Below are 17,404 nucleotides of genomic sequence, written 5' to 3' on the forward strand. Positions count from 1 at the left end.
AAATTCCACTTGCAGCCAATAAACAAGTAAAAACATCAGAAGGATCAAACAGACCTGAGTAGGACCAGTTCATTTCTTCTGGGAGTTTCTCCAGGCCTTGGGCCGGCGGCTCCACCGCCAGGACTATCAAAAACAAGACAGAAATGTTATTGTAGCAGATATTTTTAATCATTGGTTTGTATTATACTCAACTACGGAGTTTTCCAACAGCTTGTACAGAACAAATAAAAATCAATCACCCACTGCTTTCCAACATTCACATTCTCTCTCATTTGACGTCCAAGTACAAGTTTGTTACAGCAGATTTGCATGAGTAACCTTAAGAAAGGAATAGAATCTGTATAAAATTTAAATAAAACAACAACAAAAACACTTTTTTTTTTTTTTTTTACACTGGGAAGTGTAGTCAACTCGTAGTTTTAAAGTTTTAAAGTTGTGGGTTCAATTCAACGTGCCCCCAGTTGCCGACCGATCTTTGAGTCGGGGTGTTTTTTAGTGAACTTTTACATATTTTGTCTCATTATAGCCACAAACATTCCTGCATTTGATTAGAAATTATTGTGAAAGACCAACACAAAGTGGAATACAAATGTGAAGTTGAAAGGGAACATTTTTATACTATAAAAACCTGAAAATGAATCCTTTTGTAAGTCACTGTAGTTATGGATGTTTTAACTAAATGATTTACATCTAATGTGTAGCAATTAATAGATTAAAGTGAGTAGAATATATTAGGCATAACATGTAATAAATGGGGTGAGTTGAACTAAAGGTTGCCATGCTGTATATCTGGTAAGCTTATTTATATGTATGGGGTTGAACATAAAAAAAAAAAATCAGTTTGCAACATTTTAAATGGAACTGTAAAAAAAAGCAACAGACACACTCATACACTCACACACAAAGAAGGAAAAATACCAAAATGACACATTTTCTCTTTCTTTGATCTTTCAAAGCGTAACTCTGAAAAAAGAAAAAAAGAAAGAAAAAAACCCCAGAGAAGATGAAAGCGTAGTTCAGAGTCAGATTTAGGTCACAGTAACATCCCAACAACAACATGTGGCACAAACACACTGCGAATAATCCTATAGTTACAGTATTTGTATAAACATCATAAATTACTGCACAGGTTACAGTACTATATGCCCCACTGCATTTACTTTTACAGTTCAATCACGAGTCCTCCATCACGTCACTGAGGTTACTATGGAACGGCTTGTAAAGCATCATTGGCCTTTGTGTACAGATTTCTAATATTCAGCTTCAGCCCGGCCTCTATTTTCAGAGGAGCCATTTTTGTGTTTAAGCTACTTAGCACCAGCAGAAAAAAAAAAGAAATAAAAAACAATCCTAGCTCGACAGATTGGGCAATTTTCACAGTCTAACATAAGGACAAAATCTGCTCCATTCCTACAGATGCTATCAAAACTCTGCCTAAACAAAGAAAGATCATTCTCTTCTATCCATTTTTACTGAAAGCTGACTTTCATTTCGTTTCCGTTTGGTAACAATAGGAAGTGTTTTTTTAAACATTTGTCGTGTGAACAAACTTGTTCCAGTTATTTCAATTGTGAAATTGTGTTTATTCTGCATTAGCAGAATACTGACAAAGTTTTGTGCACATCGGTAATGGAAACGCAGCTACAGGTGCAGTTTTCGCTAAAACATTTTGTGGGCAAAAAAAATGCTGCCTTACAAGCCATCTACTCAGAGGAAGAGGAGAAGAAGGGATGAACTGAAAAGAAAGAATGAGGTTATCTTGCACAAACAAAATAAAAACATTCTAAGATGAAAGCAGAAATTTCAACACATTTGTTTTAGCCAGCGGAGAAAAAAAAAAGACATCAAAGCTGCTCCGTTTTGATGGACGCTGGGTCATTCAGGTACGTTTACATTTTAAGCGGTGACAAGCTGGTGTTAGGGGTTTAAGATGCTCATACAGTAGAAATCAGTCATCTAAAAGGCAAAAGGACGAGAAGCCGTGGGGCTCTGTGTTTTAAAGCGAGCAGAGGAAAGTGAAGGGCCTTTTTTGCTGCAGGTTGGCCATGCAGGAAGCCCAACGCTGAATCACTTCATGATTTCACCCATCTACACGACGCCTGCTTTCCAACACTTTTCAGGGTTTTTACAAGACAGAACTTTCTGTAGAAAAAAAAAAGTCAGAATCTTCAATTTTCCAAAATCGCTCTTCCTATGAACTTGATGTAAAGCTCCAGTTCCATTACAAATGTGAGCAATTTATTTTCCAAATGTCAAATTGTGCACTGATGCAGTCAATGAAAACACAGCTTATGTTGTATTGTAATGTATTGCAGGTAAACATAACAAATGCTAATATGTCCCTTCAGAATTCCATAGACACAGTCCAGGAGGTTGAACTATATCAGTCCAGGACGGCTGATGTTTGTTCCTTTTGCTTACAAATGTGTACAGATGGAGATTTTACTTATGCAATTTTTAAAATGGACTGTACAAAGATCACCATTTGCAACAGATTGTTGCACATGCAGTCCTTCCTATTAATCTTAGCTTAGCAGGATGTTTTCCGGTAATGGAAAGATTACGACATTACTGAAGTCGAAGCAGGCCAGTTTATTCAAGGTCAAAAGTAAAAATTAGTCTTGGATTAGCCATCCAATCACTCAGGCAGAATGCTAGTAGCTTTAAAATTTTAGGCACAAAATTTAAAAGAAGAGATCTAAAGAAAATGTGTGCATGCTTGTGCAAGCAGAAGCATTGAAACTCACACAAGAACACAAGGAAACCATTCACTTGCTTCAAAGTTAACCTCAAACAAGCCATTTCATAAATCTTACCCAGTCCAGGCATGGTTATGATGACAGACGAGGGTAGTAAAACCACTAAATTCTGACACTGGACAGAAGGGGATCATAATTTAGTCCAGAGTCCAGACCAGAATAATAAGTGTCTCCGTTCCAAAGGTCATCATTCTGACCAGAAAATAGAGTTAGCATGGAAGTCAAAATGGTCACTTTGAGAATTGCCTCAATGGGAAAAGGTCTCTTTGAGTTGCCAGAGAAAGTATCCGTGACTTAAGTTTTGTCCAGCTGTATAGTCAATAGAAGTTGAAATAACTTTCTCAGTTTTGCCACAAAGTTTTTATGCTAGCTTGAGGTGGTTTTGGCTTTACTAAAAAAGAAGAGTTAATGTGCAAAAGGGGAGAAGGAAACACATTTGCCAAATAAGTTCTGGCATAGCACACTTTCCAGTCCACTGGTGTGTCTACGCCTTACCAGAGGCACAAAACTCTGACAACTTCAAAGCCCAAACTTCCAGCATGGAGGGGAGAACTGTAGTCTCAAGTGGCAGGCAAGAGGCACTCCAGGCTGGGATGGGAGTGATGTATAGATGAGATATGTGCTCCATGCTAGTTAGCAACCTCTACTTCCTGTTTATTACAGCCATGACAAAATCATGCTTTGCGTAGCCTGGTTGATTCAAACGTGCCTGCCTTGTTTTCCTTTTGTTTTTTTTATTTATGTGACATTTCAAAAGTTCATGTAGAATTTGTGTGACAGTTGGATGGATAGCTGAATCATACCTTTTGTAGCGCACCATTGTCCTTCCTCACCCTGTTACTGCACACTTCCAGTCAACAGACTGATTAACATCTGCTCCATTTTTACCAAGCTTACACCAAACACAGATATGTCAAAGTTATTTCTGCTACCGAGTTATTTAAACAAATGTCCCTAGTAAACTAATAAACCAGCCAGTATTAGCTTGTTGTACTCTGAAATGCTACATAATAGCATTGCATAAAAGAAATAAAATTCCTTGCAATCTAAATGTTTTCTTGAAAGGTATTTAATTTTTTTAATAAGTTAGATAATGGTAGATTGTTGTGTTGTTGCCATGAAGCTGCTCATCATACACTCCTCTCACATTGACCCATGCTAAGTACAGAAGCACCATTTTTGTCTAAAGAACTTTCAACTGGAAGCCAAATTGAACCATCAAAACCTCTCGCCGCTTCCCGATCTTCAAAAACATGACATCAATCTAACCAACTGTCATCACATAATAAGTAGCACTTTCTTAGTTTTTTTTTTTTCTTTAGGTCACAACATATAAAAATAACTACACTCTTGAGTGAAAGTAACCTTACACAGCAGCTGCAGTCAGTGACAAACACACAACATCCGCCTCATATAAAACGTGACACCTGTTGGCCGCCGAACCACCAACACACACTCCAGCAGGCGCTTGTCTTCAGAGGCCAGACGATAACTTATATAGCCTTCAGCTGTGTGTGGAGTGTCAGCCGGGTAAATTACCACACTTGACCTCTCTCACACTTAGCGTTTCTCTGGTTTTATCCCGCTGCGTCCGCTTAACCAGAGAACGTTCTGACTGTGCTGTTGACACGATGTGCTTCAGGCGCTTATTTCTGTTCATTTTAATGATTATGGCAAACAGTTAGACCGACAACTCAGTGTTCCAGAAAATGATGATGCATGAGACTGATATATATATATATATATATATAAAAATCATACACTGAAATATTTATGCAATCACGGGGAATACTGCTAACTTAACAGTTTTCCAGCAGAGAGTCACTTCAGCCTCCGCAGGCTGGGGGTTCTGTGTTTTAAAGTGAGCAACGTGTGAGAAGCCTAAAATAAAAAAGTAACGGCTGACAAAGCAGGTTGAATAGTTAAATACAGAGGGCTGTATCTAAGTATAAGACTGGAAAGTTGAGTGGAAGGAAAAAGTGTGGCAAAAAACGCACACAAGCAACAGGGATGAGTCTATATACTCCAGTAAGCGATCGGTAATTATTTCAATAATCGATTAATCTTGATTAATCAATTGATGCTCCCTGGATTCAGTGTTTCAGTGTGAGAAACATGTCACAAGAGATGGTCGGCCACATTAACAGATATAAACTCTTGAAATCTGTTTCACTTTGTGATAAATCTCAGTGAGTTTCACTTTAGATCAATTACTTCATTAAATGAATTTTTAAAATTTGAATGATAGGGATGCTCCAGCAAGCGGAACAACAGCCAAATTGGAGAGTAGTAGGAGAAAGTAGCAGAGTGAGAAAAAGTGGTCATAACAACAGAGACAATCGAATCCAGTCTAACTATAAACTTTATGAAGGAACGTTTTAAGCTTAGTCTAGAAAGCAGCAGTATTCAGCTTTTATGCACCTCTAATCTGGAAAAAACTTGAAGAAAACTGGAAATCAGCCGAAACACTGAGCTCCTTTAAATCAAGTCTGTTTAGAGCTGATTTTCAACCATAATAAATGGAACACTGATTATATTTTTGATGATTTTAATGAAGGCACTAAATAAAATAATGTCTGTTATTTGTTTTCACAGCTGTTGATTACATTATGTGTTCATGTTTTTTTTTATGTTTTCATGATGTAAAGCACTTTGAATTGCTGTGCTACAACCATACAGTTACCGAAAAAACGGATTAATAAATAGTTCTTATTGTCTCCTTATCACAGTAGTACGACAAAATATTGTGCTAAAACTTTAAGTTCATTCCGTCCACCTCTACTTTCTGAAAGATTCACAGCAGTAATTCTAAGATGTTTTTACACACCTAAGAAGAGAATCAATGGCTTAAAAGAAATGGCAAATTTCAACATTTCACCTTTTATCTAACTTTTACTGGCCTGCTATAGCTGGTGTTTTAATCAGGGCCTCGGTTTGATTAATGTACGACTTCAGGCATCCTGATACCAACATCCCGCTGCATCTCAGATGATGTTAGGGATGAAGAAAAGCTGAGAGCCACAGAGTTTCTCCGTCACTGAGATTAGGCTCCATGTTAACTAGGAGGATTGTGTTTCTGGGTGCAGGACAAACCCAGCTTTGTGTCGGCGGCATTAACGCTGCAACAGAAACCTTTATCAGGACAGACTTTAACTGGAAGCAGTGAGTGTGTCGGGTGTGTGTGTGTGTGTGTCTATATTAGTGCGTGTGAAGCATCTTGTTATCCAGTAGTTTTAAAAAGCGGCAAGGGAAGACTTGTGAGAAAGTTTTATTGTGAGTTTAACAAAGACAGTATGGGGACTTGTGTCAGAGGTGGTAATGTGGATGAACAGCTGACACACACACACACACACACACACACACACACACACACACACACACGCACACAGTGTCAAGTAACCCTCTATATATCCAACCAGAAGCTAATACCTAATCACAAATTCCTCTACAGTTATTTGGCTCCACTAAATTCACATAAAACTCTATTATTTAAACCAAATGTATTTCCAAAATGTCAAATTGTACAGTTAGTGGAGAAACACAGCTGCTGCAGATCTTATCCACCAATATTATCTGCTTCCAGAAAGGTCTGAAAGGTCGCTGAACTTGCTAAGATGGCCACAGTGGGTGACTATTATTAAACTCACAAATGCAGGTGTGACCTGCTTTGTGTGTCTGTCAGTGAAAAGGAGAGAATACCAACAGCAGAAATTGGTGTCGGACAAAAAATTACAATCAGCAGGTCAGGCTTTTTAAAGATTGGTGATCTGCTGGAAAAGTCCAATCGGTGCACAGCTGAAATTAATAATACAGGACCAGAACGCCTCCCCCCCCTTAGGTGATAGGGATATTTTTACAGATTGTGGGAACACTTCCTGCTGTAAATATGATGTCACAGTGGTAGCACTGTGAGAGGACAGACAAGACAACAGCATGGATACAAAGAGTTTAGTATCCTGAATGGGGCCGATGTGGAGCTCCAGACTTAGATGTGGAACTAAATGTGTCAGAGGCCTCTTTTTGTTCACTGTAAATGTTTCAGCAAAGCTCTGCTGTTTCCCCCACAACTGCACTTCAGAAATCTCAGATCTAGGCGAAAGCCCGGAGTTGCAGAGAGGTTTTCCACCACATTTCAGCCTGAAGCTTGCATGTCTCCAATGAGCTGTGAGTAGTACAGACCCTGCGGGGGGCTGACCTCAAATTTCTGCTTCTAGTTAAAGCTCAGGCGAATAGAGGGCTGGGGGCGGGAGGGGTTGATGTAAAATGAAGCTATGAATAACTGCTGTTCAGGATACACACGTTCAGAATCACACTGAGACTTGCAGCGAGACGAGCGGGCGAGTTTGTGTCCGTTGGATGTGTGTGGTTAATGTTTCAGCCCCGCTCCCGCTTTCTGATTGGTGGCGAGTCGTCGGTAGGCGGATGCGCCGCAGATAGGTTTATCCGCAGAGAATTTGTGAAGGCACACGTCCAGCCAAGTTGTGTGTGTGTGTGTGTGGGTGTGTGTGTGTGCGTGAGCGTGTGTGTGTGTGTGAGTGAGAGGCTCACTAATCTCCATGCCTAGTTAGGGCAGTAAGATGCTACATTTCCATCTGCTTGGCACAAATGGAGAAAATACTATGCGTGTGCGATTAGTAATCCGCTAGCCGTTCAGTGGAGCGGGGATGCAAGCTAAAACCTAAGCTCCTGGTTTAAAAAAAAAGATCTTTTTGAAGATTTCCTTGGATTTAAATGGAAAGGTCCATCTTTAACCAGGAGATCTTAAGGTCAGCTGTAGAAGAAGAAAAAACTGGATGTGAAAAGAACATCCACTGCTCTTTATAAAAACGTTGCACAGTTCAGTCACAAAGTGTTTGCCAGCCTCACAGATTTGCGGTTTTGGTTTCGACCCAAAGTGTTTCAGATCGACAAAGACATTATTTTGTGGTCTTTTAGTCTACTTCATGTTGTCAGACAGGTTCTATTTCGTTGGTTTCTTGAGTTTACAGGTTAAAAACCCATCATTTAAAAATAAGGGCTGGAACAATTAATCATTATTGAAATAATAGTCAACTAATTTAGGAATTGATTGTTACATGTATGTAAATGCAAAAAAGGCCATTAGCTGAAAAAAAAAAACATAATCAGAGAAGTAATTAAGCCTAAACTGTACAATATATACATTTATATACATTTTGGAATCAAGATGAAAACCTTAATTACGTTTGTCTGTATCGTTTTACCCAAAACTCCTGAAGTAGCATAGTTTTAGCTCCACCTATTTCCAATCCACTAAAGGAATGCTTTGTTGTTGTGCTTTGCATTCTAGGCACCAACATATTTATTTGATGCCTAGATAAATAATAAATAAATAAATCATTTATTTATTTACATCTTTTCATGTATTTTTTAATGGCTAACGCGGTTAAATTAAAAGTGTAGAATGTTAAAAGTTTTTATCCAATTAACTTCCAGAATAATTTATTACTGAACTAATCATTAGTTGCAGCCCTAAAAATGACACATCATATTTACTCTGACTGTGTTTGGTATTAGAATTTGACAATTTGACAAAGTATGAAAAGTATAAACAGGAAATCCATGAGAGGGCTCTTCTACAGCATCAGCTTAACATGCTGTCCATCAGCTGTGTTTCCATGACAACTTGCAGCATCAAGACAACAGAAACTGCCCCCCTCCCACCCCCAATGGCGTGTAGGAACCTCAGACTTCCTGTCAGCTTCTTACTCCAACTCTTTCCATCACCATGGATACAGAACCATTCCAATCCCGTCGCTGTTTTCCACCTCGGGTCATGCCCTCTGTTTCTCACTATTGACGACACACACAGACACGCACACCCTGGGACAATAAGACAAAGACACATGTATGCACTCACAGGCCTGAGTCTGAGTCTGAAGGAGGCGGGGTTAACTCCAGAGGGGGGGTTGATCAAGATTCTGAACACTCTCTGGTCACACTCGCAGCCCGTTAATGAACTTTCCCAGAAGGAGAAGAAGCTTTATGCTGCGCCGACATGCTGACTTCTGCTCTGTTCCTCTGAGTTCCCTCCGTCAAACCAAACTGGTTCTGCCTGCCTGCTGCTAAATCTCAATGTTGCAGTAAATGATTATTTTGTTTTTCTCTCTTTCTGCAGGTGTAGAAGCAGACTTCCAGGATGCTGACTCATATTTCCTTGTATTTCTAAGGTTTTTTCTCTCTACTCTTAAACCTTTCTCACTTTTTCCCCTTATTTCTTTTCCACCACCTTTTCCATTACATTTGCAGTAAAACCCAAAGCAATTTCTACTAAAGTTTATACATATATCAACTGGAGGATCATGAGGCGTAATGTTTCACTCGTAAAAATAAATCTGTTGGGCCTCACCTTGACACTCTGACAGCAATTCTGAATGCCACACTGCTGGAGAAGATATGTTTAAAAATGTTGAAGAAATAGGACAACTGTGAAATATCCTAGAGCAATCACCATAAGTCCAACTTATTCATTTCATAAGGCCTGTGTGGCATCAATTCTGCCGTTTATTCCCTTCAGCCAGAGTCCACAGCAGGTCAGGATGGCCATCTGTGAGAAGTACGAAAATTGGAAACTGGGCGGGACGGTGCTTGCTGCAAGTGTGCCAAATGCTCATGCACCTGGATTAACCTTTGAGTCACACAGCTGTGCCAAAAATAAACCCCACAAAGCCAAGAATGTGCAGAAGGGAAACAATACAGACAGTTGCTTCGGGGTCAAACTCTGAGAAGAACAGATACCCTCAACGCAGTTGAGGGACCAAAATGAGAAAAGTGTGGCACCATCAATCTCTTAAGTCTGAAGACGTGGACATGAGATGTTACTTATGTAATTGTAAGCATCAATTCATGGCAATGGTTTGGATAGATTATAAATGTAGGAAAGATGTCTTTATGTTGACTATAGAATTGGTATACAGAGAAGTTCCCAAATCCTTAGCCAAAGCATCAGCTTATCACCACCATGCTGGACATTATGAGATGTGCATGCTGCATTTGGTTTTCAGAAAACATACCACTGTGAATTATAGATAAATAAATATATTTTCTTTGGTTTCCTCTGTCCAAAGAACATGGTTCCATAAATCTTGTGGCTCATTCAAACAAAACTTTGATAATCTAACTGGTGCTGCCATTTTGTTTTTAAAGAACAAAAGAGCAAACAAGCCACACTTATTCAGGTGTTTATTTATTGTACTATGCTGACTGGTGTGTGTAGAGTGTGGAGGACTTAGTTTCTGTGTGAAAGTGCCTATGATCACTGAAAAGTCTGATATTTGGTAAATATAATGGAGAACTGACTTTTGTAGTTATAGAAGTTTTAAAAGTTTTTTTTTTCTTTCTTACCGTACAGTAAAGAAAATTAAATTATTAGATCACCTTATAACCTTTCCTACATTGAGTCGAGATGATTTACCAGTCTGCCCTCATGTGTGTAATCCTACAAGTACAGCTGGCTGCCCACTCTTACAATGATTCACCAGGAAAGAGGAAATGGACTGAGTCCACAAGAGTGACAGGTAAGTGAAAAGTCTAATGGGTTTTGTCTTTGACAACGAAAACATAAAATAGAAAATTCAACATCTGAATTTGACACCTAAATCAACAATGTTGGCAAAACCAGAAAATCCACAATTATCTACAGAAGTGACAACACATTTCTGTTGCTAGGCGAAGGATTGGCATGTCAGTTGGCCACATCATCACCATGCCACAAAAGGAGCCTGGGAACCTCTCCCAACACTCAGCAACCGTGAGGTGGGTAAACCCTGAACAGGTTGCCAGCAAGCACACACACACACACACACACACACACACACACACACGCACGAGACGGGCAACCATTCACACGCATACTCTTACCTGAATGCAGTACAACCAACCTAACAATCAGGATTAGGGGCTGTGTAACAAATCCAGAGCAGCAAACAGAAAAGCAACAGCTGAGAGTTTAAACTAGCAGAACTGCAGCTGTGATTCGACACGGATACCTAAAATTCAATTGTGCAACGTTGAATCTGTCCAAAATATAGCCAGAGCTACAATGAACAGCACACTCATGTATCAGGACCACGACCAGACATTGTTAGTAGAGATGCGCCGATACGATATTAATATCTGTTTCGGTTCTGATATTGAAAATAATTCTAGATCGGGTATCGTTGACAATGTGCCACATCCATAAGGGCAGATCTACTCAGTTTAACTCTATGCTTTGTGCTCTGAGCAACATCATGATTTATTATTGACCTTACATTATATTTAGAATTCCTAATTTCTGAACCATTTGAAAGAAGGCTTGTTGCAATTTATTTTTGCATGGTCAACCAAGGTAGTTGTTTTTGTCAGTTTCACCAAGCTTGTGAAGCTGTTGGTGTGCTTAGGTGTGCTGTACTGGTGCAGATTTATCAAATAAATCTGTATGTCAGTACATTTATGTATGTGTTAAAAAAAAAGAAACATTTTAAGTCAGTTCATGCAATTTTTGTATAATATCAACTGACACTAAACTTCAGATATCAGTTTCTGTATCAGAAGTGAAAAAGTGGATCGATGCATCCCTAACCTCTAGCAATATAATATTTTGTAAAGCTTATAAGTGCCTTCCACTTTACAATTATGTCCTACTTTGTATTTTTCTGTCACACAAAATCTTGATAACACACAAAGTGGAAAAGTTCAGTCTGGCCCAACAATTAAACTGCAGTGTTAGGTTCAAAGTTCACCAACAGTAGTAGAGCTGTTGAAGGAGTCTTTGAGCATTAGAGGACAATGATGGTATTCTTTAGAAATCCTGGATTTTGACTTATGCACTGAAGTCTCCACTGACCATCATCTGGGTAGATTAAAAGGTAGTGAAGTTGTCTCAATCCTTGGTGCCAAAGGGGAGAAAAAAAAAACAACAGTAGCTTTTTTATGTGAGCACAGTCAGACACAGACAGCCATTGTCAGCTAATGGAACTTCAGACAGGCTTCCTCATCTGGAGAGAGCGCTGGCATTTGATGATTGAACATCGGAGCGCTGGTCTTAGCGACTTAGTTTCACTCTTCTGCTCCTTTTCACCTTTTGTTCTCTGGTATCCTGCCATCATTCTTTTCTACTGAAAACCTTCTGCTCCCCATGCCTAGCTGCTTCCTTTATGTAAATGTTAAATGTATTTGGTTTCTTTGTTAATCCCTTGTCTCAGTGCACAACGGAGTAGTTTCACAAGTTATTCAAACTAAATGAAATTCTTACAGGAATTGCCACAAAACTGATGCTATTTGATTACAAAAACTTTATTATAGTTGCTGTAAGTAGAGGTGTAGTCAGTGGAGGGTTTTTTATGTTGACCATATAGGCAGTTGCCCAGGGTAGCAATAGAAGGGGGGCAAACAAAGAGCAAATATGAAAAAAAAAAAGTCTGATAATGTGATGAGTTGGCAACCTGGTTGCTGGTGAGAATTAGGATACCAAATGTTAGTCAGACTCAGCAGTAAATGAAAATCGATTTCACTATCTTTTCATTGGATGGGGTTGCCCGTCGAATTATTCATACAAGAAGCACCACATCCATCAGCTCGGACAATATGAAGCACACAAAATCTTTTATCAAAAAAAACGTTGGCAATATTCTTGGGAAATGTCATTTCACTTGAAATTAGAGATGATCAAAAGCAGTCTAGACTCGAACAAAGCAAATCTGTAAACTAGTGCTTTAAGTCCTGAAGGAAATGCTAACGTTAGCATTGTCAGTGGCAAGCAGTTTGTCTGTTGCTGGCATTGCTTTGCTTTGCATCAAGCAGTGGATGTTGTTGCGTCAGTTGAGCCCAGAGGGTGGATCTGTTCATCTGCAGCACTTATAGATATTTTAGATTTCATAAGAAGAGTAAAGATTTCTCAAACCAGCACTACATCACCAATATTTCAGTCGCACCTAGGCATGCAGACTGTTTTTACAAACATTTGTGAAATGATGTATACTGTATAAAATGCAGGTTTTTTTAATCACAATTTTTTTATTATATTACCAAAAAAAAAAGAAAAAGTGAGATACAATTCTAAGTCCTTATCGCCATTTTGAGGTATGTTGGGAAAATGCAATAGTGTCACATGTTTTTTATGCATCTTTAAAAGCCAGTAGTTTGTATAAAACTGGTATTCAGATCCCTGTATACATTAACCCAAATTTTCTGGGTGAATAAGTGGGACCTGGCAATGTTTCAGTTACTCACAACAACCACCCAGTTGCCTGCAGCAAAGCATTATTTATACGTTAGGTTTACCTGATGAAAACCTGCAGATAAAAAGCAACAATATGGCTGTTTTTGAGGCAACGGAGGAAATGGTGCACATAGTGTGAGTCGTTATCCACTGTTGAGTCCATGCTGGTTAAAAGGGTTGATTTATAGTGGAGGTTAATGCAGGATTAACCTTTCAGCAGATTAAAAGCTGAAAATATGACACTGATTTAATATTTTAAAATGAAAACTGTGTTAGAATGATTGAATTCTGAGATGTGTTCCCTAAAACTGTATCTATGCCTGACAGCATTCATATGTTTAGATCTTATATTCATCGTGAGGACATCGTGAGGCTTTGATTGTGGGCAGCTCTTTTTACAGCAGGTGATTGACTGGTTCATCGTTTATAAGAATCTAAAAATCTGTAAATATGGTGTTCAGAGTTCTGGTCGACTTGATAATCACTTTTGAAATTAGTCTTTTACAAAGGACATTGTGATTTTTTTTAACTATGCTGGGAAACTTACCTATAATATAATATAAAAGAGAGATCAATTTAATAATTACCATAAAGTACCATTTTTAACCTGGTGTTTACTTTTCAGGCACTTTGTAAAGAGAAATTTAGTTTTAACACATTTATTCCCAACATTTATCTTTAAACAGAACCTCTGTTGATTAAGTCATGATTATCTGTTTGAGTATTTTTTTTTTAAATCCAAACATCTAATTTACATTTTTCTATTGATATTTGAAATTTAATTAAAACATGTGAACAAAGAAACACAGCAATTGCAAAAAAACTCAAATTTTTTAGTAAAAATTTTTTGCATTAGGATGAGGTTGTGTTTCAGCCATATTATGATTTCTTTTTAGCAAAAACTGCAAAGAAAATACTTTATTCGCTTCACAAAAGTCACGCTAGTCTTCATGTAGCAGCAGCGCAACACAAGGAGTCTCGCAGCATCATACAGTTAGCAAAATGTTTTATGCAAGTGTTTACATACATTGCTGCCATGATTTGTAATGAACTAGTCCTTGTACGTTTTTAACCCAACTGCAGTCTTAGCATGACGCTTATAGGACGAGCGCGGCGGATGTCACGGTCAGACAATATGAAAGCTAAAGGGTTTTTCTGTCAGACAGTTAGTTCCCAAAATCCGAATAAAAAAAACTTGTAAAAGCGCACAGGGTAAAAAGTTCCCAATAGACCCCGCCTATAAAACTGTGGGAGAATTAAACTGTGGGTTCTACTCGGGACATATGAAAAGAACCTTTCTTGCCATTTAAACAACTATTTTTCTCATTTGCCACAATTTTCTGACTTTGCTAAAAGAATCTACCATTACAGTAGAGAGATCGGGGTTTCATAGAGTCCGCCTCACTGTCCAGGCACCTCAGAATCAAGAAGATCAAGACATCCTCATGGCACAGAACAGCTTTAAAATAGCTGTGACCGTTTGTTAAAATAGCCATGACCGCATGCCGTTAAAGTTAGACCAGACATTAGATAAAGCCTTCAGATAAAGAGGCCAGATGAAAAAGTGATAGTGAGAAAAGCAAAAAAGTGGGGGGAAAAGAGATAAAGTATCAAAGAAGAAAGCAGGCAATCAATTATGCAGTTTAACATCTGTGTTTTTTAGCAATGCTAACTCTGTGGTAACCATGCCACTGGATTCACTGTTCATCTTCAATGTATGTAATAGAGTGTTGTTTGAACACAGACGTTAGCAAATCGCTAAATCTTTCTGACACTCAGAAGAGTTTCGATGTAGCCAAGTTTAGAATAAAACTTTCTGCATTCCTGCGTCTTCCTCTTCAAAGCCAACGTTAAGGCGGCTTTAGGAAAACTATCTGAATCAATCATGTTGGGATGATTTGTTATCGCTTTGAAGTTAGGCAAGTTGTATAAAAGAAGCTCCAAACCTGAGTTTTATACCCCAGCAGGAGACATTCCTCCTCAGTAGAAAGCATTTCAACAAATAGCAAATATCCTCAGCTGGCACTGGGGTGGGGTATTAATTCAGGGTAGGATGTGAGAAGCGATACAAATGCAGAGTTTTGCAACTAAGCAATGGGAATGACAGTCAAGAATGGGAAGCGACGATATAGATCACACAAAATGGAACAATTCTTCTCAGCACACATTAATGTGCTGGAAGATCACCTACTGTATTTATTTTCCTCTAACATCTTGTGACGATTCTGTGCCTTTCTTAGGCCTAGTCTAAGTGTAGCACGATATCTGGGTTTTATGCGTTTCCGCCTTTTATCCACTCAAAAGCTCAATTTAGTAACACTTATTTATAAAAACTCAGACCGAAGTGGTTAAGTGAGAAAACATGTGGACATGAGAAATTACAGTCTGCGTCAATATCCATATACTTGCTTTGACAAGACTCCCAATCGACATCGTCCACATTAAGTCCCATTGAAACAAATTCAGGTTTGTGGATCTGATATGACAAAATGCATTAGAATAGCTCATTAAGTCATTTAAGAAGAACCGTAGAAGCAAACAGCGACAGACATCCCAACCACTCTGACCAGTAAAATGCCATTTCATTCAAGTATAATTATAAACTGGTTGTAAGGCAACCTTCCAGCTGGATGTGAACTCCCATACCCCTGGTGATTTGTATCCGACTGCAAGTTATGTCATCGCTCTTCCACTAAATTCATGGATTTACTCACTCTGCTTTGCTATGTGGCCCCGGTAGCATGTGTCACTATTTTGTAGCCAAATAATTTTGCACCATCCGGCATCCCGTTATGTCGACCGGACAAGCCCCCTCTGGATCGAGTGCTCGGCCAGATGGCCTCCAACCAGCAGAATATGTGATTGTTGATGCCACACTGAACCTGACATAATGCTTGGTGGCACTTTGCCCAGATTTCCCTCAATGAAACGAAGAGGGCATCGTTTATCTTGTAAGAACCGTCACTGGAGGGCTATTTATGAGTGTCTACTTCACAAAAACGACGCCCACCAACAGCATATACTTGCAAGTTGCCAATGTGGTACTTGTCCAACAAGCTAATATCCAGTGTCCAATGTTGGTTCAAACACTAAAGCTATACTAATCAGAATATCTCTACACCTAGCTGCTGGCTTTTATGGGCTTAGTATTTTAAGAAGAAACATGGTGCCTTTTATTCACAACATAACAAAATTCAAAGGTTTTTAAGATGACTGTGGTGCTCCTTAGTCTGAACATAATAAGGTTAGAATAACACACAACACCAAAGACCACTTCTGTCTGTAAGGCTAAAGAGAACTTGTGTGGACACTCAATATCGCTGAACCACCCTTAAAGAGAATCCACAATACCAATTCTTACAACAGAAAACATTTTCTGGACTTTTCTGGAACCACACCAATAACTTTGATGGGTTGAATTATAAGTAGCTGTGTCGGCATTATTAAGTATCACATTTGAAAAGGTTAATGGAACAGCAAAATTCTAAATAATTACCCAAATTGTGCAACAATGTGTTTACAGTCGCTTGAGGTGGTTTTTGGCTTTCCAGAAAAAGATTTAATGCGCTAAAGGGGAGATGGAAAGACATTTGTCAAATAAGTTCTGACGCAGCAACTGGGTTCTGTGGCAGAGTGTAACTGAGTTACCCGCGGTGTGGAATCCTCAACTGTGGAAATTTGTACATCTTTTCATCAAAGAATAAGTAAGATAATAAAAAAAAATTACATTTCTAGGTCTACCCAAAGCTTCTGCCTCAGTAAGCTATGCCAAAGTCTTTTCCTGAAATTCTAATATTTTCCTCTTCAAAAAATCTTGAAGACCAAAAACTACGGATTATTTGTTGACAATTTGCACTGACAAATAGAAGTTCTGACATGGCAAACATTTACTTTTAGTTTACATTTACTATGAACTTTATACACATTTTTGGTCCTTTTTGTTCTCTTTTTTTTAAGAACTCAGTATTAAGTAATATGAGATTGAGACTTTGTATCCACAACTCACAAACCCAAAACCTAATCAATCAATATTGCAGCATTTGGTCTTAAAATTATGAGAATGAACTCATTTGTACTTTGATGGGTTTGGGGCTGTGGAAAGAAGCCCTAACCCTCCTGATAGCCCATTTTCTGTCTTTTGCCTTTTATTTAGAGGCTTCCACTCAGTATTCACACATATCTCAACTGGTGGGATTTAACACACGCAATTATAAGTAGAAAGCATCAAATGCAATCATATTGTGCAGCCTAAGTGGGATAAATGGAAGGCTGGTGTCTGCTGTTAACATTAGAGGAAAGTACCGCGTAGACAGCATCCATGCTGAGCTCAAGAAGATTAGCTTCAAATCTGAACGCAGTTGGATTCAAAGAACTCAAAACTCTGATTTTTTTTTTTGTTTGTTTTTTTTTTGGGGGGGGGGAGGTT

At 38.6% G+C, this 17,404-nt stretch overlaps 1 protein-coding gene across 3 annotated transcripts in view; it reads right to left on the bottom strand.

The window, feature by feature from the left end:
• The window catches only part of ptprz1b (protein tyrosine phosphatase receptor type Z1b), a 58,406-nt gene that overhangs the window by 38,296 nt on the left and 2,706 nt on the right, over positions 1 to 17,404 (bottom strand). For all 3 annotated transcript variants that reach the window (XR_006369759.1, XM_044107912.1, XM_044107911.1), the window contains exon 2: positions 55 to 123. Coding sequence is in view for 2 of the 3 variants with exons in the window: in XM_044107912.1 (XP_043963847.1) it covers positions 55 to 123 (69 nt within the window). In the remaining variant the exon portion in view is untranslated. The remainder of the gene's footprint in view (positions 1 to 54; positions 124 to 17,404) is intronic.

Source organism: Gambusia affinis, linkage group LG23 (assembly GCF_019740435.1).
Source record: "Gambusia affinis linkage group LG23, SWU_Gaff_1.0, whole genome shotgun sequence".
Lineage (NCBI taxonomy): Eukaryota > Metazoa > Chordata > Actinopteri > Cyprinodontiformes > Poeciliidae > Gambusia > Gambusia affinis.